The 16318-nt window shown below is 38.4% G+C and overlaps 1 protein-coding gene across 3 annotated transcripts in view; it reads left to right on the plus strand.

The window, feature by feature from the left end:
• LRRC9 (leucine rich repeat containing 9) overlaps nucleotides 1-16318 on the plus strand; it is a 121060-nt gene that overhangs the window by 13830 nt on the left and 90912 nt on the right. For all 3 annotated transcript variants that reach the window (XM_027554243.1, XM_027554242.1, XM_027554240.1), the window contains exon 7: nucleotides 4314-4496. In XM_027554243.1, the coding sequence (XP_027410044.1) occupies nucleotides 4314-4496 (183 nt within the window). The remainder of the gene's footprint in view (nucleotides 1-4313; nucleotides 4497-16318) is intronic.

Raw genomic sequence — 16318 nt, forward strand, 5'->3', positions numbered from 1 at the left:
ACATCTCCTATCCTAACTCAAACTGAGTTTCCCTTTGCCAGACCTTCATCTCCTGCAGCCTTCTCCATTTCTCTAAAAGGCATCTCTATTCTTCTGATAACTTAAGCCAAAATCCTTAGTTATTCCATGCCCCATATCCAGTGCATCAGCAAATTCTGTTGGCTCTACCTTCAGGATATGTCGAGTCTGACCATTTTTTAACCGCCTGTATCACTGTTAGCCTGATTCAAGACACCATCTTCTCTTTCTTGCATTACTGAAAAAAAACCCTCCTAACAGTTCTCCCTGTGTTTACCCTTCACTATACTCAGTCTGTTCTTTACATAGCATCCTGCCCCTTTAAATATACGTCAGATCAAATCACTTCTGCTCAAAAACCCGTCCTTGGTTTCTCATCTCTTTCAGAGTAAAAGCCAATTCTTACAATGGCCCATCAGATTCTATATAATCGTTTCCCCACTGTCTCTCTGACTACAGCTTCTATCACTGTCCCCTTTGTTTACATCATTCTAGCCTCTCTGGTCTCTTCACTATTCCTTAAATATATCTAAGACAGTCACCTTAGAGCCTTTGCACTTGCTGGAATATTCTTCCCCCATATATCTTCATGGGCTTCCCTCGTAGCTCAGTTGGTAGAGTCTGACTGCAATGCAAGAGACCTGGGTTCGATCCCTGGGTTGGGAAGATCCCCTGGAGGAGGAAATGGCAACCCACTCTGATATTCTTGCCTGAAGAATCCCATGGACAGAGGAGCCTGGCAGGCTACCGTCTATCGGGTTGCAAGAGTTGGACACGATTGAGCGACTAAGTGCACAGCGTGCTCACATATATCCTCATAGCTCATCTCATTTCTTTTCAGACTTTATTCAAATGTTATGTTCTTAGCTATGCCTTTCTTGCCTAATTGAAATAAAATAGCAACAATCCCCTACTACCCTCTTGCAACTGGAAGCATTCCCATCATTTTTCTCCTTTTCTATTTTTCCTGTTGGAACTTATCCAGAAAGCTTACTAGAATACAAGCTCCATGAGTACGGGAACTCACCTGTTTTATTCACTGCTCTATGCACAATACTTAAAGCAGTATTTGACTTGTAATAAACCTCAGTAAACATTTGTGAGGTACATAAATGAGAGAGAAAAAAACAAATAAGACAATGTTTATGGCATATAGTGTGGGTAAAAATATATAGCATTCATAATTTTGACAGTGTCAGAATGAAGTACATATTCAAACACTTCCTCTAGGGTAATACTAAAGAAAGGTGGGCAGATTTACCATTTAAATAATTCTGAATTGATTGATATTAAAGTAGGCATTCTTTTCCTCAAAACAGATTATAGAACACCAAAAAGCTATAGAATGAGGCAGAATGTTTGAAGTGAAAGTCACTCAGCTGTGTCTGACTCTTTACCACCGCATGGACTATAGCCCACAAGGTTCTGTCCAGGAATTCTCCAGGCAAGAATACTGGAGTGGGTTGCCATGCTTTTCTCCAGGGCATCCTCCCAACCCAGGGATTGAATCCAGGTCTCCTGCATTGCAGGCAGATTCTTTACCATGAGGCAGAATGTTATAAGCACCTTAAAAGAAATTTAAATAAAGTTTAATTTTATTGGTAAAGTTAAAGAGGAAATATTTGATGTGAACATTGAAGGGCTGACAGAACTTCAACAGGCAATGTAGGGAGAATCTTCTACAACATAGTTGGAAGTAGGCATTCCAAAGATGAGAAGAACCGCATGCAGAAAGAAGTGGAGGTAGGAAATCAAGGGGTTTATTTGTAGTAACAGCAGCAACAGAGATCAGAGGGAGCTATGAAACATATATTCAAAATGTGTATATGTATACACTTAAATATTACCTACACTTAAGTATTACCTACACTCATTTGTTACCTTAAATATTACCTAAAGTTAGATGACACTGGAGTCTATGAAAGCACAACATCTCACTGAAAATTAGTGGGATGGTACCTGGTACAGATGGAAAAGGGCACACAAATTTTTTTATCACCACCAAGATAGTATCTTTTTAGGGTGACTGGAAAGGTTAGATATAAAAATTCAGAATAGTATTTCAGGAACATTCCTAGGATGAGAATAGTAAAAGTTGCTGTGAGTTATGCTCAGTGTTTTGCTCAGTAGGTAATATTTAAGCTAACAAATGAGACATGAACAGGAGTTACCTAAGGAAAGAACATTCCAGGCAAAGGTGTGCAGGACCTAGGTGGTGGAAAGACGGTGGAAAATTCAAAAAACTAGAAATCCTCTGTCTGGAGCAGAACGAGGGAGAGAGTATGAGTTGAGGCTGAAGAAGATAAGTGCAGAATGCTGGGAGGATGAGGTATCACCCTGCCAAGGAGCCATATGGTAGCTTATCTCACCCTGGCCTGCCATGACAGCCTTGTGGCGAAGAGCAGAGGCTGCACAGCCAGGAAGACCTGTCATTTCTAGCCCTGCCACAAACCAGGGGCAGCGCAGTACAATGGTAACGTGACGCTGAAGTGACATAATAAAATAAGGTTCTTAGAATAAAGACTGAACATCACTCAATAGATAGGCTATTTTATTATTAGTCTCACTGTTATAATGTTAACCTATTTCACTCTCCTCACCAAAAGAATGGGATTAAATAGGACTATTGTGAAGATTCACTGTATGGCATAAAATTAAAAAGGCTCTCTGCGATAATGGCAGCTACTTCTCAAAAAAACATTGAGCATAACTCACAGCAACTTTTACTATTTTCATTCTAGGAATGCTCCTGAAATACTACTATTCTGAATTTTTATGTCTAACCTTTCCAGTCACCCTAAAGAGATACTATCTTGGTGGTGATGAAAAAATTTGTGTGCCCTTTCCATCTGTACCAGGTACCATCCCACTAATTTTCAGTGAGATGTTGTGCTTTCATAGACTCCAGTGTCATCTAACTTTAGAGTGTGGGTGGAGGATTCCTGTGTAAGACTTCAAAGTTCACACCCATCATAGCTTAGACTCATGGTCAGATGCAAACCAGCCACCCAGAAAACAGTATCTTCATACTTCAGAACTATCAGTGGTTTACCTTCCTTGTCCTGCAGAATTTGACCAAATAATTCTCTGCACAAGTCTATCCAGCAGTCTCCTTTCTAGAGAAACACTGCTTAGTGCCACTCCTGGGCTGTGGGCCCAGCCATAGCCTCAGGTCCAGCCAGGGAGCCAAGTTCTCACTTGTCCATAGATAGCCGGGACACACATGTCCACCTCCTCCTTACTGGTGATTCTGGCAGCCTGACTTCATTACTTGCTTCCTGATTCCATTTGTACTTTATCTTCTAATTTAGAACCTCCTGATTCTTGCCTTGGATTTCCTTTAATTCTGATTCTGAGTCTCCTAACTAGCATTGCATTCCATCAAGTCCACTCTACCATCGTACCCTCCTACCCCAGGCCCCCCTAGTAATATTATTATTGAGAAAGATGTGAGGATGTCTTAGAGATTGGTGGAAAGTAATATGTTGAAGTGATTTAGATGAATAAATGTTATTCTCTAGTGAAAAAGATGCTAAATACTTGAAAAATGGATCAATACTTAAACAGCAGACTCTGTTTCCATGCATTTTAAATGTAAAAGGCCAAAGAGTATTTACTAAATCATGTATGTATTCCATATGATTTTAATTTCAAGGTAAAAGATGTAATTACATTAACAACCCTTACCCTTCCAGAGTCTGTGAGGAAAATGAGGGCCTTAGGAGAAAGCTAGATGTCAGTTGGCTTTAATAGGCAGAAATGGAATTTATAGAAACAAAAAACCTCAAACCAAAAGAAAACCTAAAACTCAGGATATCAGTGGTAATTATGATAGAACAGAGGTGCCATAAGTCTTTGGTGATAATAGCAGACCTGGAGGCTAAGGAAAAGAGTGAGTGGTGGTTGGTGTGGGGAGTTTGATGAAGCTTGTAGGAGACCTGCACCCTTGTTACTGCTGGGCACTTGTTGGCAAAGGGGCTGTGTGCAAAGAGGGAATGGGGTCTGAAGGAATAAATGGGCTCCAAGATTTCATGTGGAATACATGATTCAGTAAATACTCTTTGGCCTTTTACATTTAAAATGCATGGAAACAGAGTCTGCTGTTTAAGTATTGATCCATTTTTCAAGTATTTAACATCTTTTTCACTAGAGAATAACATTTGTTCATCTAAATCCCTTCCACATATTAAGGTACATAATTAAAATGCATTAATTAAATTATGGGTGATCTTAAGAATTCAAATGCCTTTTTTAGAAATGGACAGTTGAAATTAATTAATTTATTACTGTTCTAGGACCTTACTAACTTAACCAGGCTACGTCACTTAAAGGATTTATGTCTGAATGATCCTCAGTATAAAACCAATCCAGTTTGTCTGCTGTGTAATTATTCCACACATGTGTTATATCATTTGCCGTGCCTTCAAAGACTCGATACGTTTGATGTGTCACCAAAGCAGATCAAGGAACTGGCAGATGTAAGTGTGTCCCTAATCAGGTATCTGTGACTTAAGTTTAATTAACTGCCTCTTTCTGGCTATGTCAACATGTGGTAGGTAGTAGTATTTTGTCAGTGTTGTCACCAATTCTACTTTTGCCCAGTGAGCTGGATATTTCACATAAATGCATATAAATAATAATAATATTAGTACTAGAACCTCAATTTTGATGACAATACTGGAAGGTAAAATAATAGAAAAATATTTATAATTTATATAAAGCTTAAAGAAGAAAATCTGAAAAATTATCATCAGTGCTAAGAATATATGAAAATTAATAAAACCTAAACAAAGTAGAAATGAAACAAGTAACTTTTTCTTATTTGGAATATTATATATCAAAATTAGAAAATACCCATGGTTGATTGTAGTATGCTAGGATTAGGTAGATTTTAATCTAATTAAAGATGGTTTGGGGTTTTCTGTAAGTATAAGTGTAAGTATAAGTGGATCCACTCGCACTGCCAAAATCTTGAAGATGTCCAAAATCTTGAAGATGACCAAAATCTTGAAGAGAGCTTTTCCTGGGCTGTCACTGATGGTGAATCTCTCAGTAAAGGGGCTACTTTGACATGGTACTAAAGTTTTGTAATTTGAGAATAGAGTTCATAGGAATTTACCATGTTTATTAATATTCTTTCCACATTATATTTCTACTTCTCCTTCCAGTCCATTGAGTCCCATTTGTTCATTTAGTTAACCATTCAATAAACAGTTTATGAGTATCTAGAATGTGCCAAGCATGTGGATGCCCCCACATAAAGCCCTTCCATCCTTTCCTTGTGGTTCATCCATTATCTCAACACAGATGAAGAATGTCTTTACCCATTTATCTTGTTTCTCTTCTCCTGTTAGCCTGAGGATTTATTGTCAAGTTCCCTTCTTTCCTCTCTTCTTTTCAAAACTGAGATTATCCTCTCTCCCATCCCAGTCTAAGAAGTGAGCTGTCTTGTAATATTGAGCAAAGAGCTAGATAGTTATTGTCTACTAGCAGAGGTTCAGAGTCATTAGAGGGTCAGGTAGGAATGTTTTCTCTAACAGTGTTAAGTCAAAAATAATTACAAAACTTCACAGTGACACCATATTTTTGAAATTTCCATTATCGTCTCTGTGTTTTTTAATCACACACTTTCTAAAAGGTGAGCAGGGTGAATGCGCTTCATTAAACTACTTGTCTGATTAATTTATCTAACAAATATTTAATGCCTGTTAGACATTGAGACACAGTTCAAGGCACTAGAAATAAAATGACCAAAATAGATAAAACCCCTGCTTCCAAATGGAGTTTACATTCTAGTGAGAGAAGACAGATAATAAGGACTAAATGAGTAAAAAACTAGTATGTCAGATGGTGATAAATGCTATGGAGAACAACACAGTGAAGGAAACAAGATTGTTGGTAGGCGCAGAGGAAGGGTTATTGCCTTTTTTGTAAGAATTGTTTGGAAATTATTTATTTAGGCAACATTTGAGCAGAGAACTGAGGAAGTAATGGGGCAAGCTCTTCAGGGATCAGCAAGAACAAAGACCTTAAGCAGGAGCATGCCTCTCATATTTTAAGAACAACAAGGAGGCTAGTCTGGCTGGAGCTGAGGAAATAAAGAGGAGAGAAAGAGATGAATACAGGAGTGGCGGGGTCGGGGGGTGGGGGGCAAACCATGTGAGACTGAAGAATGGTGTAAGAACTTTGGCTTTTACTTTCAGTGATATGAGGCCACTGGAAAACTTTGAGAGGAGGTGAAACAAGATGCCTTATGTTTTAAAGTGTTAATCACTCAGTCATGTCCGACTCTGTGACCTCATGGACTGTAGCCCGCCATGAAATTCTCCAGGCAAGAATACTGGAGTGGGTAGCCATTCCTTTCTGCAGGTGATCATCCCAACCTAGGGATCAAACCCTGGTCTCCCACACTACAGACAGATTCTTTACTGCCTGAGCCACCAGAGAAGCAAAGGGATCTTTTTTTGGATAATAAATTAAGAATAGAGGATTTGAGGGGAAAGGTGAAAGCAGAGAGACCAGTTAGGTTCCAGAAACTTGGATGAGAGATGTTGATGGTTTGATACAGGACACTATAGTGGAGGTAGTAAAAAGTAATCAAATTGTGGTAGTAGTTAGAAGGTGGGACCCATCTGGATTTGCTGATAGATTGAATTTGAAGTGTAGAAGAACAAAGTAGAGAATAATTCCAAGCAACTGGCCCAAGCAACTGAAGGAAAAGGAGCTGCTATTTGATGAGATAAGGAAGAGTATGGGAGGAATACATTTAGAAGGAAGAATCACAGTCTAATTTTAAGCACAGAAGGTTTGAATAATCTTTTGAACATCTGAGATAGATATGAGTCTATTTAATAGAGTCGCCTAGGTTGAAGATATAAATATGAGAATTGAAAGCAGAAGGATAGTACCAAGCTGAGGACTGGATGAATCACCAAGGGCATGGTGTGGATGGGAAGGTAGGGTAGGTATGTCACTTGGGTAGGTAGGTCCTGACTTTACTTGCTACTTGTAGGCAAAAAAAAAAAAAAGCACCATTGGCCCTTTCCTTAGTTAATGATTTTTTTTTTTTTCCTTAGTGGCACCCAAGAAACAAGCTCTTCTTGGTCAGGAATTTTTATCTGCTAATCATCACCCAAAACAGCTTTCCCCACTCTTAAGTGCTCCAATTTTATGAATGCCTTGTTTTTGCACAAGGATTTAATGATTTCAGTTTTAGAATTTCATAGCATGTGTGGGAAAGGGAATTATTTTGCTTTTTCAGCATTCATATATTTGCTTCCATTCCATCTTTTATGCCAAATAGTTCTGTTGGGATCTTGACTATCTACTCTCTACTAAGTAAATCAGATAACAGTATACAAGCCTTCCAACTTATTTGAGTACAGATTTCCTGATAAAAAGAAATCTCTTCATTATTTCAGGTAAATAGTTAAAACCAGGTCATATTATACTAATAATATTATTAATAATATATATTAATAATATGACCTGATTTGTTTATTTTCTTCTCAGCTAGTTCTTTTTACTAGTATAACTCATAAGCACCATTTACTTTGTGTATTTCTTTTTTGTATTTTTAAATTTTTTTTTAATTTATTTTTTAATTGAAGGATAATTGCTTTATAGAATTTTGTTGTTTTCTGTCAAACTTCAACATGAATCGGCCATAGGTATATATATTTCCCCTCCTTTTGGAGCCTCCCTCCTATCTCCCTCTCCATCCCACCCCTCTAGGTTGATACAGAGCCCCTGTTAAAGAGTTTCCTGAACCATATAGCAAATTCCCATTGGCTATCTATTTGTAAGTTTCCATGTTACTCTTTTCATTCATCTCACCCTCTCCTCCCCTCTCCCCATGTCCATAAGTCTATTCTCTATGTCTGTTTGCCCATTGCTGCCCTGTAAATAAGTTCTTCAGTATCATTCTTCTAGATTCCGTATATATGTGTTAGAATACAGTATTTATCTTTCTTTTTCTGAGTCACTTCATTCTGTATAATAGGTTCTGTGTTCATCCACCTCATCAGAACAGACTCAAATGTGTTCCTTTTTATGGCTGAGTAGTATTCCATTGTGTATATGTACCACAACTTTATCCATTCATCTGTCAATAGACATCTAGGTTGCTTCCATGTTCTAGCTATTGTAAATAGTGCTGCAGTGAACAATGGGATACGTGTGTCTTTTTCAATTTTGGTTTCCTCAGGGTATATGCCTAGGAGTGGGATTGCTGAGTCATATGGTGGTTTTATTCCTAATTTTTTAAGGCATCTCCATACTGTCTTCTGTAGTGGCTATATCAGTTTACATTCCCACCAACAGGGCAAGAGTGTCCCCTTTTCTCCACACCCTCTTCCGCATTTATTGTTTGTAGACTTTTTGATGATGGCCATTCTGACTGGTTTGAGGAGATATCTCACTGTAGTTTTGAATTGCATTTCTCTAAAAATGAGCGATGTTGAGCATCTGTCTTTTCATGTGTTTGTTAGCCATCTGTATGTATTCTTTGGCGAAATGTCTGTTTAGGTCTTTTTTCCCACTTTTTGATTGGGTTGTTTGTTTTTCTGGTATTGAGTTGTATGAGCTGCTTGTATATTTTAGAAATTTATCCTTTGTCAGTTGTTTTATTTGCTGTCATTTTCTCCCATTCTGAGCGTTGTCTTGCTTATAGTTTCCTTTGCTGTGCAAAAGCTTTTACAATTAATCAGGTCCCACTTGTTTACTTTTGTTTTTATTTCCATTATTCTAGGAGGTGGGTCATGGAAGATCTTGCTTTGATTTAGGTCATTTGAGTGTTCTGCCTATGTTTTCCTCTAAGAGTTTTACAGTTTCTGGCCTTACCTTTAGGTCATTAATCCATTTTGAGTTTATCTTTGTGTATGGTGTTAGGAAGTGTTCTAATATCATTCTTTTACATGTAGCTGTCCAGTTTTCCCAGCACCATTTATTGAAGAGGCTGTCTTTGCACCATTGTATATTCTTGCCTCCTTTGTCAAAAATAAGGTACCCACAGGTGCATGGGTTTATTTCTGGGCTTTATATCTGTTTCATTGGTCTATATTTCTGTTTTTGTGCCAGTACCATACTGTCTTGATGACTGTAGCTTTGTAGTATAATCTGAAGTCAAGAAGGTTGATTCCTCCAGCTTCATTCTTCTTTCTCAAGACTTCTTTGGCTATTCGGGGTCTTTTGTGTTTCCATTTGAATTTTGAAAATTTTTTATGTAGTTCTGTGAAAAATGCCGTTGGTAATTTGATAGGGATTGCATTGAATCTGTAGATTGCATTTGGTAGTATAGTCATTTTCACAATATTGATTCTTCCTACACAGGAACATGGAATATCACTCCCATCTGTTTATGTCATCTTTGATTTCTTTCATCAGTGTCTTAAAATTTTCTGTATTCAGTTGTTTTCTCTCCTTAGGGAAATTTATTCCTAGATATTTAATTCTTTTTGTTGCAGTGGTGAATGGGATTGATTCCTTAATTTCTCTTTCTAATTTTTCATTGTTAGTATATAGAAATGCAAGTGATTTCTGTGTATTGATTTTGTATCCTGCAACTTTGCTAAATTCACTGATGAGCTCTACTAATTTTCTGATACTATCTTTAGGGTTTTCTATGGCAATGGCACCCCACTCCGGTACTCTTGCCTGGAAAATTCCATGGATGGAGGAGCCTGGTAGGCTGCAGTCCATGGGGTCACAAGGAGTTGGATATGACTGAGCGACTTCACTTTCACTTTTCACTTTCATGCATTGGAGAAGGAAATGGCACCCCGCTCCAGTGTTCTTGCCTGGAGAATCCCAGGGGCAGGGGAGCCTGTTGGGCTGCCATCTATGGGGTCGCACAGAGTCAGACACGACTGAAGCAACTTAGCAGCAGCAGCAGCAGCATGTACAGTATCATGTTATCTGCAAGCAGTGAGAGCTTTACTTCTTCTTTTCTGAACTGGATTCCTTTTATTTCTTTTTTTTCTCTGATTGCTGTAGCTAGGACTTCCAGAACTATGCTGAATAATAGTGGTGAAAGTGGACACCCTTTCTTGTTCCTGATCTTAGGGGGAATGCTTTCAGTTTTTCACCATTGAGAATAATGTTTGCTGTAGGCTTATCATATATGGCCTTTACTATGTTGAGGTAGGTTTCTTCTATGCAAATTTTTTGAAGAGTTTTAATCATAAATGGGTGCTGAATTTTGTCAAAGGCTTTTTCTGCATCTATTCAGATGGTCATATGGTTTTTATCTTTCAGTTTGTTAATATGGTGTATCACATTGATTGATTTGCATATATTGAAGAATCCTTGCATCCCTGGAATGAACCCAACTTGATCATGGTGTATGAGCTTTTTGATGTGTTGCTGAATTCTGTTTGCTAAGATTTTGTTGAGGATTTTTGCATTTGTGTTTATCACTAATATTGGCCTGTAGTTTTCTTTTTTCATGTCTTTGTCTGGTTTTGGTATCGGGGTGATGATGGCCTCATAGAATGAGTTTGAAAGTGTTCCTTCCTCTGCAATTTTTTTAAAGAGTTTTTTTGTTTTTGAAAAATTTTGAAAGAGTTTTACCATGTGGCTCAACTGGTAAAGAATCTACCTGCAATGTGGGAGACTTGGATTCGATCCCACTTCAGTATTCTGGCCTAGAGAATTCCATGGATGTCCATGGGCTCACAAAGAGTTGGACAAGATAATAGGTGGTATTAACTTTGGGCTTCCCTTGTGGCTCAGCTAGTAAAGAATCTACCTGCAATCTGGGAGATCTGGGTTCAATCCCTGGGTTGGGAAGATCCCCTGGAGAAAGGAAAGGCTACCCACTCCAGTATTCTGGCCTGGAGAATTCCATGGACTGTATCAAAGAGTCAGACACAACTGAGAAACTCTCACTTTAGAAGGATAGGCATTATCTCTTCTCTAAATGTTTGATAGAGTTCTCCTGTGAAGTCATCTCGTACTGGGCTTTTGTGTTTTGGGAGATTTTTGATCACAGGCTTCAATTTCAGTGCTTGTAATTGGGTTGTTCATAATTTGTTTCTTCCTGGTTCACTCTTGGAAGATTGAACTTTTCTAAGAATCTGTCCATTTCTTCCAGGTTATCCATTTTATTGCCATATAGTTGTTCATAATAGTCTCTTATAATCCTTTGTACTTATGCATTGTCTGTTGTAACCTCTCCTTTTTCATTTCTAATTTTGTTGATTTGACTCTTCTCTCTTTTTTTCTTGATGAGTCTGGCTAACGGTTTGTCAATTTTGTTTATCTTCTCAAAGAACCAGCTTTAGTTTTATTAATCTTTACTATTGTTTCTTTCAGTTCTTTTTCATTTATTTCTGCTCAGATCTTTATGTTTCTTTCCTTCTACTAATCTTAGGGGGTTTTTTTCTTCTTCTTTTTCCAGTTGTTTGGGTGTAAAGTTAGGTTGTCTATTTGATGTTTTTCTTGATTCTTGAGGTATTGCTATAAACTTCCTTCTTAGAACTGCTTTTGCTGCATCCCATAGGTTTTGACCTGCCTCTTGAGAAATCTGTATGCAGGTCAGGAAGCAAAAGTTAGAACTGGACATGGAACAACAGACTGGTTCCAGATCGGGAAAGGAGTATGTCAAGGCTGTATATTGTCACCCTGCTTATTTAACTTATATGCAGAATACATCAGGAGAAATGCTGGGCTGGATGAAGCACAAGCTGGAATCAAGATCGCCGGGAGAAATATCAATAACCTCAGCTATGCAGATGACACCATCCTTATGGCAGAAAGTGAAGAAGAACTAAAGAGCCTCTTGATGAAAGTGATAGAGGAGAGTAAAAATGTAGGCCTAAAACTCAACATTCAGAAAACTAAGATCATGGCATCTGGTCCCATTACTTCATGGCAAATAGATGGGGAAACAGTGGAAACAGTGACAGGCTTTATTTTGGGGGCTCAAAAATCATTTCAGATGGTGACTGAGGCCATGAAATTAAAATATGTTTGCTCCTTGGAAGAAAAGTTGTGATCAACCTAGCCAGCATATTAAAAAGCAGAGATATTACTTTGCCAACAAAGGTCCATCTTGTCAAACTATGGTTTTTCCAGTAGTCATGTATGGATGTGAGAATTGGACTATAAGGACAGCTGAGTGCTGAAGAATTGATGGTTTTGAACTGTGGTGTTGGAGAAGACTCTTGAGAGTCCCTTGGGCAGCAAGGAGATCAAACCAGTCCATCCTAAAGGAAATCAGTCCTAAAAATTCATTGGAAGGACTGATACTGAAGCTGAAACTCCAATACTTTGGCCACCTGATGCAAAGAACTGACTTACTAGAAAAGACCCTGATGCTGGGAAAGATTGAAGGCAGGAGGAGAAGGGAACGACAGAGGCTGAGATGGTTGATTGGCATCACTGACCCAATGGACATGAGTTTGAGTAAACTCCGGGAGTTGGTGATGAACAGGGAGGCCTGGCGTGATGCAGTCCATTGGGTCAGAACATGTATACCTGTGGTGGATTCATTTTGATATTTGGCAAAACTAATACAATTATGTAAAGTTTAAAAATAAAATAAAATTAAAAAAAAAAAAAGAGTTGGACATGACTGAGTGACTGAACTGAACTGAACTGATAGGTTTTGAATTGTTGTCTTTTCATTGTCATTTGTCTCTAGAAATTCTTTGATTTCCCTTTTGATTTCTTCAGTAACCTGTTGGTTATTTAGAAACGTGTTGTTTAATCTCCATGTGTTTGTGTTTCTTATAGTTTTTTTCTTGTAATTGATATCTAGTCTCATAGCATTGTGGTCAGAGAAGATGCTTGATGTGATTTCAGTTTTCTTTAATTTACTGAGGTTTGATTTGTGACCCAAGATGTGGTCTATCCTGGAGAATGTTCCATGTGCACTTGAGAAGAAGGTGTACTCTTCTGCATTTGGATGGAAAGTCCTGAAGATATCAGTGAGATCCATTTCATGTACTGTATCATTTAAGACTTGTGTTTCCTTATTAATTTTCTGTTTTGATGATCTTTCCATTGGTGTGGAGTGGGGTGGTAAAGTCTCCTACTATTATTGTGTTATTGTCAGTTTCTCTTTTATGTCTGTTAGTGTTTGTCTTATGTATTGAGGTGCTCCTATGTTGGGTGCATAGATATTTACAATTATGTCTTCCTCTTGGATTGATTCCTTATCATTATGTAGTGTCCTCCCTTATCTCTTGTAATCTTCTTTATTTTAGGGTCTATTTTGTCTGACATGAGGATTGCTACTCCAGCTTTCTTTTGCTTCCCATATGCATGGAATATATTTTTCCATCCTCTCACTTTCAGTCTATATGGGTCTTTAGGTCTGAAGTGGGTTTCTTGTAGACAGCATATATTTAGGTCTTGTTTTTGTATTCATTCAGCCAGTCTGTGTCTTTTGTTTGGAACATTTAGCTTATTTACATTTAAAGTAATTATTGATATATATGTTCCTATTGCCATTTTCTTAATTGTTTGGGGTTGATTTTGTAGATATTTTTTCTTCTCTTATATTTCTTGACTATAAAGTCCCTTTAACATTTGTTGTAAAGCTGGTTTGGTGGTACTGAATTCTCTTTAACTTTTGTTTGCCTGAAAAGCTTTTTATTTCTCCATCAATTTTGAATGAGATCCTTCCCAGGTACAGTAATCTTGGCTATAGATTTTTCCCTTTCAGTACTTTAAATATATCCTGCCATTCCCTTCTGGCCTGCAGAGTTTCTGCTGAAAGATCAGCTGTTAAGCATATGGGGTTTCCCTTGTATGTTACCTGTTGCTTTTCCCTTGCTGCTTTTAATATTCTTTCTTTGTGTTTAGTCTTTGTTAGTTTGATTAGTGTGTGTCTTGGCATGTTTCTTCTTGGGTTTATCCTGTATGGTAATCTTTGTGCCTCTTGGACTTGATTAACTATTTCCTTTTCCATGTTGGGGAAATTTTCAACTATAATCTCTTAAAAAATGTTCTCATACCCTTTCTTTTTTTCTTCTTCTTCTGGGACCCCTGTAATTAGAATGTTGATATGTTTATATTGTCCCAGAGATCTCTGAGACTGTCCTCAGTTCTTTTCATTCTTCTTACTTTCTTTTCTTCAGAAGTTATTTCCACCATTTAATCTTCCAGCTCAGTGATTCATTCTTCTGCTTCAGATATTCTGCTATTGATTCCTTCTAGGGTATTTTTAATTTCAGTAATTGTGTTGTCTCTGTTTGTTTATTCTTTAATTCTTCTAGGTCTTTGTTAATTTATTCTTGCATTTTCTCCATTCTGTTTTCAAGGTTTTTAATCATCTTCACTATCATTATTCTGAGTTCTTTTTCAGGTAGTTTGCCTATTTCCTCTTCATTTATTTGGACTTCTGTGTTTCTAGTTTGTTCCTTCATTTGTGTAGTTTTTCTCTGCCTTTTCATTATTTTTTTTAACTTAATGTGTTTGAGGTCTCCTTTTTACAGGCTTCAAGGTTGAATTCTTTCTTCCTTTTGGTTTCTGCCCTCCTAGGGTTAGTCCAGTGGTTTGTGTAAGCTTCATATAGGGTGAGATTTGTGCTGAGTTTTTGTTTGTTTGTTTGTTTTTCCTCTGATGGGCAAGGCTGACTGAGGTGGTAATCCTGTCTGCTGATGAATCAGTTCATTTCAGTTCAGCTGCTTAGTCATGTCTGATTCTTTGTAACCCCATGGACTGCAGCATGCCAGGCTTCCCTGTCCATCACCAACTCCTGGAGTTTACTCAAACTCATGTCCATCAGGTCAGTGATCCCATCCAACCATCTCATCCTGTCAGCCCCTTCTCCTTCTGCCTTCAGTCTTTCCCAGCATTAGGGTCTTTTCTAGTGAGTCAGTTCTTTGCATCAGGTGGCCAAAGTGTTGAAGTTTCAGCTTCAGTATCAGTCCTTCCAATGAGTATTCAGGACTGATTTCCTTTAGGATGGACTGGTTGGATCTCCTTGGTGCCCAAGGGACTCTCAAGACTCTTCTCCAACACCACAGTTCAAAAGCATCAATTCTTTGGTGCTCAGCTTTCTTTATAGTCCAACTCTCATAACTGTACATGACTACTGGTAAAATGCTGATGATTGCATTTGTATTTTTGTTTTGTTTGTTGTTTAGACGAGGTGTCCTGCACAAGGTGCTACTGGTGGTTGGGTGATGCCAGGTCTTGTATTCAAGTGGTTTCCTTTGTGTGAGTTCTCACTATTTGATACTCCCTAGTCGTCTAGTCAAGGCTATGGTTTTTCCTCTGGTCATGTATGGATGTGAGAGTTGGACTGTGAAGAAGGCTGAGTGCCGAGGAATTGATGCTTTTGAACTGTGGTGTTGGAGAAGACTCTTGAGAGTCCCTTGGACTGCAAGGAGATCCAACCAGTCCATTCTGAAGGAGATTAGCCCTGGGATTTCTTTGGAAGGAATGATGCTAAAGCTGAAACTCCAGTACTTTGGCCACCTCATACGAAGAGTTGACTCACTGGAAAAGACTCTGATGCTGGGAGGGATTGGGGGCAGGAGGAGAAGGGGACCACAGAGGATGAGATGGCTGGATGGCATCACTGACTCGATGGACATGAGTCTGGGAGAACTCCGGGAGTTGGTGATGGACAGGGAGGCCTGGTGTGCTGTGATTCATGGGGTCACAAAGAGTCGGACACGACTGAACGACTGAATTGAACTGAACTGAACTGTGGGTTAGTTCCGCTAGCAAAGTAATGCTCAAAATTCTCCAAGCCAGGCTTCAACAGTACGTGAACTATGAACTTCCAGATTCAAGCTGGATTTGGAAAAGGCAGAGGAACCAGAAATCAAATTGCCAACATCTGTTGGATCATCAAAAAAGCTAGAGAGTTCCAGAAAAACATCTACTACTGCTTTATTGACTATGCCAAAGCCTTTGACTGTGTGGATCACAACAAACTGTGGAAAATTCTGGACATGGAACAATAGACTGGTTCCAAATAGGGAAAGGAGAACGTCAAGGCTGTATATTGTCACCCTGCTTATTTAACTTATGTCCAGAGTACATCATGAGAAATGCTGGACTGGATGAAGCACAAGCTGGAATCAAGATTGCCAGGAGAAATATCAATAGCGTCAGATATGTAGATGGCACCACACTTATGGCAGAAAGTGAAGAAGAACTAAAGAGCCTCTTGATGAAAGTGAAAGAGGAGAGTGAAAAAGTTGGCTTAAAACTCAACATTCAGAAGACTAAGATCATGGCATCTGGTCCCATCACTTCATGGCAAATAGATAGGAAAACAATGGAAATTGTGACAGACTATTTTGGGGAGATGGTGACTGCAGCCATGAAATTAAATGAT

The sequence above is a fragment of the Bos indicus x Bos taurus genome, chromosome 10 (genome assembly GCF_003369695.1).
Source record: "Bos indicus x Bos taurus breed Angus x Brahman F1 hybrid chromosome 10, Bos_hybrid_MaternalHap_v2.0, whole genome shotgun sequence".
NCBI classification, from domain to species: domain Eukaryota; kingdom Metazoa; phylum Chordata; class Mammalia; order Artiodactyla; family Bovidae; genus Bos; species Bos indicus x Bos taurus.